The 12742-nt window shown below is 47.0% G+C and overlaps 1 protein-coding gene across 2 annotated transcripts in view; it reads left to right on the top strand.

The window, feature by feature from the left end:
- Positions 1 to 12742, top strand: part of TUSC3 (tumor suppressor candidate 3) — a 1509257-nt gene that overhangs the window by 443131 nt on the left and 1053384 nt on the right. The window contains exon 2 of one of the 2 annotated variants that reach the window (XM_086963342.1): positions 12188 to 12273. In XM_086963342.1, the coding sequence (XP_086819468.1) occupies positions 12188 to 12273 (86 nt within the window). Of the gene's footprint in view, positions 1 to 12187; positions 12358 to 12742 lie in introns of both variants that reach the window. The other variant, XM_086963341.1, reaches the window with a different exon arrangement.

Raw genomic sequence — 12742 nt, 5'->3', positions numbered from 1 at the left:
CATTAGGACCCGTGACTGGTTAAGTATGGAACCGCACAACTGATGCTGGTACACTTGGCGGCTATCTTACAGAGTAGTCAAAGGCGTAGAACAGTTCTATGTATTAAACTATTCAGGAACTAGAATTGTAGTGAACCCTTCTTATACCCCGACTAGACCTATTGTCTAATATGTGTTGGTACATCGGCCCGGCTCATGAATATGGTGTGGCAACCACTAAAAGGTCAACATTAAAATCAACACAGTATCACGCTCATATGTGGAAGTTAATATTGCACGCTCTCTTATCCAAGCGGGCTCCAATCATTTATCTTAGATCACATGCACCAAACCGCCACCCCAGTCAGTTAGGTATGCAAAGTGACAGTAGCATGAAGCGGGAGGTGCAGTCCCAGGGGTGCAGGGGGTTTGTAATCCCATCCTCTCATTACAGTGTGTTAGCAATGGACTTACTTCAGGACGCCCTGACATTGGGAGTGTTATCTGTCAGCTAGGGAAACCCAAGGTATGTCATCATTAAGGCCATCCATGCTGATCAGTGGCCAGATGGTGTACCCAGTATAGTGCCTGTTGTGTGATTTTAAGGTGGGCTTCAAGAACCAGCCACTGTAGGAACTCAGGGGTATGTTTCGGTTCTTTATAGTGGGTGTACATCTTAGTAGTGACTCTCAGGCATCTTATGTTGCTCTTGTGTTCGGTGATGACCTGGCTTTTTGGAAATTAAACCACCCCCAACCCTCCTGTCAGAGCCTCCTGCAAGCGCCATGAGACTCTTCGATGTGATTTGTGCGCGATACAAATGTCCTTGACTTGACTTGACTTGATGCGTGTTCTAACCGCCCTCGTGGTTATCCCTACATATTTCTTATTGTGGGGGCACATGCCCATGTACATACAGTGGGATGTGTTGCAGTTAGTGTGTCATTTTAATTACCAAGTGAATGTGTCAGAGAGCGTTATCTCTTTCGTGGCTCTTGTTTGTTCACAGACCGAACAGGTACCACATGGATGGTGCCCTGTGACTGGAGGGAGACCCCAGAGGGTTCTTTGGACTGTATTGTTCTCAGTCTTAGGTCTTGTGTGTACTAGGATATCTTTCAAATTTTTTGTTCGTTTGAAGGCAAACCTGGGTGTTGGTATGTCCAGGTCTCCAGTGTTCAGGATACCCCACTGTTTCTTAATGATCCCTTTAATAAGTGTGGAGTCTGGACTGAATAATGTGACACATGTCAGGGTGTCTGTGTGTACTTTTGATGTTACTTGTTGTAGTGACTCCCGGGGGTTATTCATTACCCTCTTAAAGGAGTTCCTGCCATGTTGTTCAGGATAACCCTTTTGTCTTAGATTGTACTCCAGTCCTTTAGCCTCAGTTCTGTAGTCTGTGAGGGTACTGCAGTTTCTCCTGATACTGACGAACTGCCCAAAGGGTAGGTTTTTTTTGAGGGCCCTGAGGTGATGATTACTTTACAGTAGCAGACTATTCCTGTCTGTTAGTTTTTTGCATAGGGTTGTACTCAGTTCTGTGCTGTCAAGTCTCACAAATTCAGAACCAACAAGGATTTACTCGTATCAAAGATTATATGTGTAAATTTCAAAACTTTGTTTTGCATGTTCACCCACTGGCAGAATTCCTCACAGGTGAAGAGATCACGCTTCCAAAAAATCAAGAAGTCATCAATAAACCTTTTCCACAAAGTTAGGTTACTGATGTAGGGATTACTCAGGTACATGATGACGTTTTCTTCAAAGGTTGTCATGTAGAGGCAGGCCACACTGGGGGTGATGGTTCTCCTCATGGAAGTACCTTGGGACTGATGGAAAAGTTGTTTCTTGTACTCAAAGAGGTTTTCAGTCAATGCCAGTGTGGCACACCCCATAATGAAAGAAATAGGAGTGGGTGAGATCGTGTCTTCTCTCATCATCGATGATTCAATAGCGGTCAAGGTGGCGTGCTGAGGAATATTCGTGTACAACGCTTCTACGTCAAGTGTGACTAGAAGGTTGATCTCATCAGGGCCCTGTGCTTCCTCTATGATACCTAAGATGTTGGTTGTGTCACGTACAAAGGAAGGTATTTTGCTCACCAAAGGTTGTAAGAAGTGGTCACAAAATCTTGACAGAGGTTCAAGGAGCGAACCTATTCCTGAAACTATAGGCCTTCCTGGGACTGGTGTTGTACCCTTATGAATTTTTGGGAGTGTATAAAACTAAGGAACTTTTGGATCCTTTGTTATCAGGAAATCCGCCTCTTTTTTAGAAATCCAGCCATTAGTTTCCGCCTCAAATACCATACAAGCAATTTCTGATGTCAGTCTCGGAGTAGATTTTCAGAGATGGGAGTGTAGTATCTGGTATTGCTGAGTTGGCGTTTGCACTCAAGGTCATAATCGGAAGTGGATTGGATCTCCGTGGTGCCACCCTTATCTGCTTGTTTTATGGTAATGCTGGTGTCCCGTGCCCAAGGATCGTGCAGCTGTCAATTCAGCATTAGAGAGGTTGTGGAAAGGGTTTCCTTTTGGGATAACAGCCAACTATTTCAGTACTGCTCTTTCAAAAGTAAGTATTTCTGGGGGAATCATACTGTTGTAAGGGGTGAAAGTGGAGGGATTACGTAGGCCTGAGTCTCCCGAATTGGTTCTGGACATGTCTTGGAAAAAGGTTTTTAGATGAACTTTCCTGAAGAATTCCTGTATCTCACAATTGTCTCTGAACCTGTTGGTTCTGGGAGTTGGCACATACCTTAGTCCTTTTTCTAGTACTGTCATCTCTGTCTCACTTAAGGTTCTGTGTGACAGGTTGACCACTAGTTGCTTTTGCCCCTGGTCCTGCTACTGGTCTCTACTGTATGTGGCGTTTGGTCTTGCCACAGCACTCCTTTCTGCATCCCTCTTTTTTGCCCTGCTCCTTTAAGTGTGAGGCTGTCACTGCATCAGCAGGACACCCCTTCAAACCCCGGAGATGATGAGGCAATTATCCAAGCTTTGTAAGTGTGGTTAGCCATTTTAATGCATATAGTGGACGTCAGTCAATACGAGATGTCTAACTATATAGGGGCTGTGCTGAAACAGGTCATGTTTGGAATCAAACACTTTAGAATCATACCACAACACTGATTCCACTGTTGGAAGTATGATCATGCGCACAGGGGGCTCAATTGGAGTACCCCCTGTGCACACAGTAACAGCCTTTCAGGGTCTGACAGCAAGCTAGTGCTGCTGACCACCACAGATACAATTCTGCCCTCCTGCTAGGGTAGTACAATAGGTTTCCTGTTACCGGGAGGTGTGACCACCTTCCAGACAGGACTTAATGATTTGGGATGGGGTGGGGGCGCTTGCTAGCACTATTAGACTGCCCTCCTTGCATATTCCAGTGTTAGCCAGTTCAGGGAGCCCTTTCTCCTGCTATTGCGCAAAACTGGTCAAAGGCCATGGGAGTACCCTCCCCTCTGTCCAGCTCCTCCTCTGGGAGGGACCCCTGAGTCGTTCCAATCCTTTTCCTAGGATACCTAAGGGCTTACTTGTGGGTTGTTCCTTAGCGTCGTCATGGGACAAGACTCAAACATGAAATCACGTAACTCTTCAGCCATCCGGACACTTGGACTTCGGCTAAAACCGAGACTGCATCAACAAAGACTCCTGCTGCTCCTGGTCTCGCTATTGTGCAAGTCGTCTGTGTCTGTGCTTCTTCCAGGATCTTCAACAGACCTGTGGACATCAAGGACAACCAAAGTGAACTCCCTTGGAGTGAAGGAGTCACTTCCCTGCATCTGGAGGCACCACAACGAAGCTAAGTGGTCTGCTGCTCCTGACTTCACAGGGAATTGGAAAGGCTCAGCAACACAGGTGGTGATTCTGCAACTTCCTCGAGGCCTGACCTGTCCTTCCTGCAATTTTGAAGTCAGTGTCCCTCATCTGAACCGTTGGGGCTGAACCCCTGTGCAAAGCATCAGGTTGCCATTACCAAGGTTTGTTGGCTCTGCAGTCCAGAAATCTTCAGGCTACAAGAAGCACAAGCTTTCAGCCTCTCTTCCTGCCAAGTACAGCATCCTCATTGCCTCCTCGGTACTGTGTGCCTTCCTTCCTGGTAAGCTGCTTGAGGTCCTCTTGTGACTCCTATGCCTTTGGCCTGTGGGTCCTGCTGAGGGTCTTCTTCTACTCCAGTGGTCTTCCCCGCTCGCTCGAGCCTGCCCTGACTCTCCTGTTGTTGGTGTATCTCTTGGACCTTGTTTGTCCCAACGTTGCTTCTTCTTTGTTCTCCACACCAGTTACGGCTACCAAGGCTTGTTGGTGCTCTCGCCAGACACTGACCTCCTGGTCACTGACATCTGACAACTCGTGCAGGACTTCCTCATGATCACCTGGTCTTCACAGCTGCAGTAACAAGGTCACCATCGACTCGTCTGAACCGTCCAATATTTTTGGGCATTGCTCTTCTGTGCCTCCTGGTGACTTCTGATGAGCATAGACTATGTCCCCTCTGCTTGCAGGTTCTTCACTTCCAGAATCCACTCTTATATTGCACCGGATATCTTCCCCTTCTCCTCCTTCTGCACTTTTTTCCAAATCATCCATTGTAGTCTACTGAGGTTTCCGACCTCTCTTCGCCCCTAAGCACCTGGCTTCTACTTAGGTATTCCCAAGTATCTACTGAGCTGTCTTCAGGTTGTCCAAAAGTCAGCTACCAGAGCAATCTCCATGGTTGGGCCGAGGAACACATATGACTAGCCTTTTGAAATCACTACATTGGTTGCCAATAAAAAATAGAGTTGATTTCAAGTCTCTCGTGTTGGCCTTTAAGGCTGTCCACAACGGCGGGACTCAGTATATTAGAAAAAGAATTATGCCCTATAGTCCAGCCAGGACCTTGAGGTCATCAACCAAGGCAATACTTTTGGTCCTCTGGGAAGAATTCTTCTGTTTCCAAAACTGTAACCATGACTTCTCCTTTGACTTCCATTGGGCGCACAGCTGTGTTTCCAGCCTGCACACAGCCTCATAGGGTTCCTTGGTACTTACCTTGGGTGGGTCCTTGTGTCCCTGGCTACTCTGGATCTTCTGGTCCAAGCTCAGTCCTCTCCTACAGTACACATTCCTTTTAATATATGGTTTGGCCTCGCCCTGGAGACCACAGTATTTTGTGCTACTTACCTTATTGCAATTGAAGTAATGTTGTGTATTTGTGTTGATAGCTCTGGGTAGGAGATATAGCAATGTGTTAGTAAGTGTTGTGTAATAAATAGACATCTTTTTATATATACACTATATGGTTCTTTTTTATTTAACCTACACACATTATTAAACTGGTAAGACACGCTGCTTAACACTACTTCAAGATAGGTTTGAAGGCTGTTCTCCACAGCCACCACTTTGGGAGCTTTCTAAAATCACCATAAGGGTTGCCTGGATTAGTCCAAGGTGTAAACACTTAAATAAGGGTGTACCATATACTAAGTCAGCCTCCTACAGCCTCCTACAGTAGCCCTTGGCAGCGACAGTCTTAAAGGTACTGAACCATCTTATTTGGTTGTTGAATGTGAAGCTTTGACTTGCTGACGGAGTGTTAATCGTTTTTTACATTATTTGAAGGAAATGGAATTCGTAGTAAGAGTAGATCACAAGTCTTTGGTTGATATACAGGCATCCCACATTCAGCTGATTTAGCGCTGCTTCGTGGAATTGTTATTCACGGCCGCCATCGCCAGTTGCGAGGCCACGCCCACCTGACAGGCCACACCCACCCCTCCCGCCTATAAGAAAGCGCTGACTACGAGTGCGCCCACTGAAACCATTACCTCTGAAGCGGAAGCCGGAGGAATTACTCGCTGTTTTTAAAATTGTTTATCTTGTGTTTGGGACATATTTTAAAACTTTAATTCCTTACCCTGAGCTCTTTGCTGGGCTATTTGCCGAACAGGCATCCCACATTCAGCGGATTTAGCGCTGCTTCGTGGAATTGTTATTCACGGCTGCCATCGCCAGTTGCGAGGCCACGCCCACCTGACAGGCCACGCCCACCCCTCCTCTCCCTAAATGTGCTTCCCACGCAAGCGCAGCGGGAGCGCTGTTTGCGCGCCGAAGGCGCGCCTAAGGCAAGCCCGTCTGCACCCGTCATCGCCAGACCATCGCCTCTCGCCAGTTCCCCTGCTCAATTCGTACAATACAAAATACAGTACGATAGAAAGTCCCTTCTCGCACTTAAGCCGGACTCAAGATGCGATAAGCTCGAAGGTTGCCTTGGACAAACAGGTCTGTATTGCAAGCCCTGCAGTTTTCTGACACCCTCACCTGGCCTAGCTAGCCACAATACTACTGCACATAAGCACTTCTCCCTTACCATCCTCCAACTTAATGTTAGATCCCTTGTGAAACACCATGCCGATGTGTTCACCCTCATAACAGATGAACGTCCAGATATTATGTTTATATGCGAAACCTGGCTCCACGACGATCAAACCAGCATCCAAAACCTCTCGTTGCCCTAGGGCTTCTCTATAAAAACCATCAATAGAGACTCCAGGGGCGGGGGGATTGCTGTCATCTACAGATCGTCATACAACTGCACCTTCGAAAAGGAAGCCATCTGGGGTTGCGAAAGCGCACGGTTCAAAATCTCCACTAGTCCCCAGTTCCCCCTATCTGGAATTTACATCTACCGGCCCCCAGGCCCCTCCGCCCGGTTCATTGAAGAACTCTTAGACGTCGCCCACACTTTAGTGATATCCTCTCCCAATTTCACCATCTTGGGAGACCTTAATTTACACTTCGACTCCATGACCGATCCAATCATTAAGAACCTACAGGCAGACCTTTCTGCCCTTCAGCTAAACCCACTCATCCAAACCCCCACCCACTCTGCCGGGCATCTATTGGACTCTGTTTTCTCCAATCTTTTAGATGCCACGGCTGACCTCCCTAAACCCATGACTGACCACTCTCTTATTAAATTTTCCCTGAAGGTCAGAGATTCGATCATGAAAAACACCTCCAGTTCTCGCTACAAGAGGCCTTGGCATAAACTGACATCTAGTGATCTTACCAACAAACTAAGCAACCTCCACCTCAACCCCACTAACGGAGATATTAATTCAGCCTATGCGGCCTTCCAAGAATGGATCAATTCAGGACTTGACTCCCTCATTCCAGCAAAGTGGACCAAAACTCGTAGTACCCCATCTAATCCATGGTACAATGAGAATCTTTTAACCATGCGGAAAGACTGCAAGAGAGCTGAACGCCAGTGGAGGAAAGAATATAAGGAGACAGATAAAGCTGTTTACCTGTCCAAACTGAGGTTGTACCACAAGGCGGTTCATACCACCCGTGCTTCCTTTTATGCGGAAGCAATCAGCTCTAGTACTAACCCTTCAAAAACTATTTTTAAACTTGTTCAAAAACTTAGTTAGCTCTAATCCAGCTCCATGTATCACCTCCGCAGAACATTGCGATGAACTTGCCAACTTCTTTACCGATAAAGTAAAGAAAATCTATACCACCTTTCCTCAGAATTCACTGGAAACCTCCAAACCATGTAAGTCAGTGCCGGACAGTCCCAGTTTATCACTCATCCCCAGCATAACCCATGATGAGCTTGCTAAATTATGTACTAAAGTTAAATCTGGCTCTCCTACAGACGCCATGAGACCCGCCAAATTCCTAGAATCCCTTGAGTTTTTCCTTCCTCCTCTGACTACCCTACTCAACCTATCATTTTCCTCGGCTGTGGTTCCCACATGTTGGAAGCAGGCTTGGGTCTCCCCAATCATTAAAAAACCCACTCTAGACCCATCAAAACCAGAAAATTTCAGACCAATTTCGTTGCTTCCTTGGGCTTCAAAATTGGCAGAAGCACATGTGAACAAGGTTTTAGCCAACTACATGACGCAAAATCAAATCCTAGACCCCTCACAGAATGGCTTTAGGCCAGGATTCAGTACCGAATCTGCCCTGCTGACCACTATTGAACACCTACGGAACCTCTTGGACGCCGGTCAAAGTGCTGCGCTGATTTTACTCGACCTCAGCGCAGCCTTTGATACGGTCTCTCACTCTCTTCTGCTAAAACGCCTCGAAGCCATAGGTATTAGAGACCTTGCCCTTGAGTGGTTTCGGTCTTTCCTGACGGACAGATCCTTCCGGGTCTCAGCCCCCCCATTTATCTCCCGGCCTCACCCCATAGAGCAAGGTGTACCGCAGGGATCGGCGCTCAGCCCGTTTAACTTTAAGTTTAAGTTTAAAATTATTTATAGAGCGCACGTCTACCAGCGGTTTCTTGGCGCTAATGCTAACATGGTCCAGGGCTAGAAAGCAGGGGGGGGTGATGGCGTTTTACTCAAGGAACTTCTTGAACAAGAAGGTCTTGAGATGTTTTCGGAATTGGGGGTACAGGGTGATGGAGCGGAGTTCAAGGGGAAGGGAATTCCAGAGGATCGGGGCAAGAGTGGCAAATTTTGAGCCTCCCCACTTCTTTCTCCGATAGCGTGGGACAGTGAGGAGGGACTGGGAGGACGAGCGGAGTTCCCTGGTGGGAACGTAGGGAATGATCTCAGAAGAGGTAAAGGCAGGTGCCACGTCCTGGCGTGCCAAAAAGGTGATAGAGGCGAGCTTAAATTGGACCCTGGCTAGCACAGGGAGCCAATGTAGCGTTTTTAGAAGAGGGGTAGAGTGGTGAAATTTTGGAAGTTTGAAGGCCAGGCGGGCCGCCTGGTTCTGTATCAGTTGTAGGCGACGCAAGCTATATGCGGGGATGCCGGCATATAGGGCGTTGCCGTAGTCCAGGCGGGATACCACCATGGCCAGGATGATAAGTTTGAGAGCGGAAAAGGTGAAGAAACGGGACACCCTGCGTATAGTGCGCAGTGAAAGGAAAGAAGAAGACACCACAGAGCTAACCTGGGAGTGAAGGGTGAGTTGAGAGTTGAGTTTTATGCCCAGGGTTTTAACAGAGGAAGAGGGTACAGGAGAAGGGCCAAGGGAGGGGGGCCAGAAGAGAGGAGACCAGGGGCTGCATGAACCACCCGTCAACACCAGTTCGGTCTTGTCGGGGTTGAGTTTGAGGTGATTGTGGTTCATCCAGTCCCTGATGTGGAGCATAACAGATTGAAAGTTTAAGACAGAAGAGGGAGAAGAGGATAGATTGAAAACCAGCTGGAGGTCGTCCGCGTAATTAAAAACGGCGACCTCCATCTGTTGAAGAGAAAAGATAAGCGGGGCAACGTACAAATTGAATAAGAGGGGGGAAAGGGAGGAGCCTTGGGGGACCCCGCATTGAACTTTCCGGACGTCCGCTGTAAAGTCGCCCAGGCGGACGGCCTGGGTGCGGTCCCTCAGGAAGGAGGAAAGCCAGACCAGAGCGGTACCCCCGATCCCCGCCGCCTTGATACGGGACAGCAGAATGGTGTGATCCACGGTATCAAAGGCGGCAGAGAGGTCGAGGAGCACTAGGGCCTGGCGCTGGTTGGTATCCATACCCTCCCTGAGGTTGTCCAGGACTGTCCCTATTCAATCTTTATGTCCAGCCTCTCGCTGAAATAGCAAAAGAATGGGACCTTACGCTGGTGTCGTACACCGACGACACCCAGCTGGTTATCTCCTTGACTGAAGGCCCCTCGATCTCAGCTACAAAATTCAAAAACGGACTGGAGGCAGTTGCACGCTGGATGTCATACAACTGCCTCCAGCTGAACGCTGGTAAAACAGAGGTGTTGCTCTTAGGCAAAAACCCCGACTATTGGACTGAGCATTGGTGGCCGTCCGCATTGGGCCCCATCCCCCCCCCTAAAAACGTGGTGAAAAACCTAGGTGTCTGGGTGGACGCCTCTCTTAACTTTCAGACCCACACTAAGAAATTGGCTGCTACTTGTGTGGGCCTGCTGAGGAGCCTTCATCCGATTCTTGGCTTTTTTGACCACTGCACGCGCCAACTGATAGTCCAGTCTACCATTCTGGCTCGACTGGACTACGCCAATGTCCTATTCTTAGGCATTAATAAAGCTGAGATGGCGCGGCTACAACGGATACAAAACTCTGCTGCCAGGGCCGTTGTAGGCCTCCCCCGCAGATGCTCTGCAAGAAACACCATCCAGAAACTTCAATGGCTGCGTATGGAAGCCCGAGTTCAATTTAAGGCTCTCACTACTGTTTTTAAAATTCTTAAAACTGACTGTCCCAGACTTTTACGTCCACTCTTAGAGCCTTACATCCCCCAGCGTGCTCTACGCTCCTCGGGTCAACATCTGGTTGTAACTCCCCGCATAAGACTAAGCAGAATAGGTGGCCGTTCTTTCAGAGTCTTGGGGGCAAAGCTCTGGAACTCCCTGCCTCCCCACATTTGCTCCATGACCAACCTGCTGGCCTTTCGCAAAGTGATTAAAACTCTTTTATTCTCCCCATCATAATCTTCAGTAGTCCTTCCTTTTCCTCCCCCTCCCCTCAGGTTACTGTTATGGTTCAGCGCCGGGACGCCTCGTTGCTGGGGCAGCTGTTCGCGCTTAATAAAATATAATAACATAACATAACATAACATATGTTTACCACCCAGGGTGCCGGTAGAGCCACTTCTAGAATAGACAAGGGACAATTCAGATTACAAGAAATTTGTGATCACATAGAGTACAGTCCTGATATTAAAAGCATTATCACAGATTGTCCTTCAAGGTTGCTGTAGAAAAGATAGATCCAATCACAATCAGATAACTTAGGGTTTGATAAAAATGGACTCATTCACTCTTATAGACAGTATAAGAGAGCATCCCATCCACCTAAAGATCTTTCTCACAACTGCCTCTATGAAATGATGCACATTCTAGTATGCTTGTAGACTAGGGTGCTACATGGCTCTACAACGAAAACTTAGCATTGCACACATAATAAAAGAAGAAAAACCAGAGAAGTCATGGAATACCCTCACTTCATGAAGGTTAAATCAGGTCTGCGGTTAGGTGTATGCTCTGGGGCTGATTCGCTTGGGAAGCCCTAACCCCCACAACCCCCGCAACCATCGGGCCGTAGCATGTGTCCCCTGTTCTCCCCCAGCTGGAAATGTGATGCTATTCCAACCCTTGACATCTACTACCAAGTCAGCAGCAGCCCTGTGATCACTTGATACTGAACAGGAGGACCCAGGATGTGGAAAGTTGCAACAACACAACCTGGTTGGTCTAAGCAATTAGGCTCAGCAAGGGGATCTCCATTCCACAATGCAATTGGATGCCAAGACGTTGTTGGGGGCAATAAGGGACTCATAAACCACCGAAATCGCAGCTCTACATGCTCGACTTTCTAAGATCGAGAAAACAGTGGGCCAGATCCCGAAAGGTTAAAAATAGCAGAAGTAAGGATCCCTCAACTAGAGGATCAGGTGGTTAGTCTACAGGAGAAGGGGGCCACCTTCCAGAAACCGAAATCCTCAATTGATTACAAGTTGGAGGAACTGGAAAATTACTCAAGACACGCAAATCTGTTGGAGGGCTTATAAAATGTTATCACATTTTCATCTGGATGCTACTTCCCATGGGTTTGGAACCTGGGATATTATTTTTAGCCCTGGAACAGCCAAACACCAGGAAGGACAAAGGGACACTAAAAAAACTCCAATCTTCAGAAGATCTGTTGTCGGCATTCATTTCTAGTGAAAGTTTTATCACTTGACTTGCAAAATCTCTCAACACAGAAAGTCGGTATCCAGCATCACTGGGCCTCAATATTGAAAGAAATACAATCTTCTTGTGAATTGTAACGCTCCACGAAGTGTAGAAAAAACACTTAAGTACATATTTATCCCATGGCATTAACAACATTCAGTTTTGAGTGCTGAAAGGTGGTAAATGCCCCCAGCCTCGGGTAAAAGAAAATGTTTTTTCCCCACGGATGTAGCAAGAGCTTTAACCAGCCACAATACAGCTTCTTCATTAAAACTAACAGCTACCTCTTCTGTTATCTACCAGAAAATGCAGTTTAGGCGCTGAATGTCTTCTCTTCGTATATCACATACATTTTTACACTGTTTAGTTAATGCAGATAAAGAATGGGTTGGTAGATGGTTCTTTTACAAAGGAACTATGCTTGACTGGTGTGTGCCATTCGACAAAAATGTATTCTGGGATGTAAGTTAGAATTTAGGTCACACTACAGCTTTACATTTTTTTTATCCAATCTCAGTAAATAATTCCTTGCTTCTTTTATTGCAGAATCTCTTAGCTGAAAAGGTGGAACAAATGATGGAATGGAGTTCCAGGCGCTCAGTCATCCGAATGAACGGAGATAAATTCAGGAGGTTTGTTAAAGCGCCGCCACGCAACTACTCTGTGATCGTCATGTTCACTGCTCTCCAGCCTCAGAGACAGTGTTCTGTTTGCAGGTATGTATTACCTGTGTTCTCCGTTTCTTTTGCTCCAGACGTCCAGTTTCCCTTTATTATTCTCACCCTTACTAATTTCCTTCCTTCCTTTTATATTTCCATATTTCTTCCATATTAATTTCCTTTTTATCTTTTCCTCATCCCTTGTTTCCACCGTTCCTTCCTTCGTTCCCTCTCAAGTGCTGCACTTACTTTCCTTCCACCTCCACCACCCTCTCCACTCTTCCACTCTTTCTTCTTTTCTTCCCCCTTCCTCTCTTTCTCGTCACCCACTCTTTTCTTTCTTCCTTTCCTCTTTCTTCCGTCTCTGGTTCCTCTCCTCCCTTTCTTCCTCACTCACTTCCTTCCTTCCTTCTTTCATCACTCCCTTCCTTTTTTCATCACT

Source organism: Lissotriton vulgaris, chromosome 3_1, assembly GCF_964263255.1.
Source record: "Lissotriton vulgaris chromosome 3_1, aLisVul1.2, whole genome shotgun sequence".
In the NCBI taxonomy this organism is placed as follows: domain Eukaryota; kingdom Metazoa; phylum Chordata; class Amphibia; order Caudata; family Salamandridae; genus Lissotriton; species Lissotriton vulgaris.
Note: the sequence above shows the minus strand (reverse complement) of the source record. Positions and strands in the feature narration are given on the sequence as shown.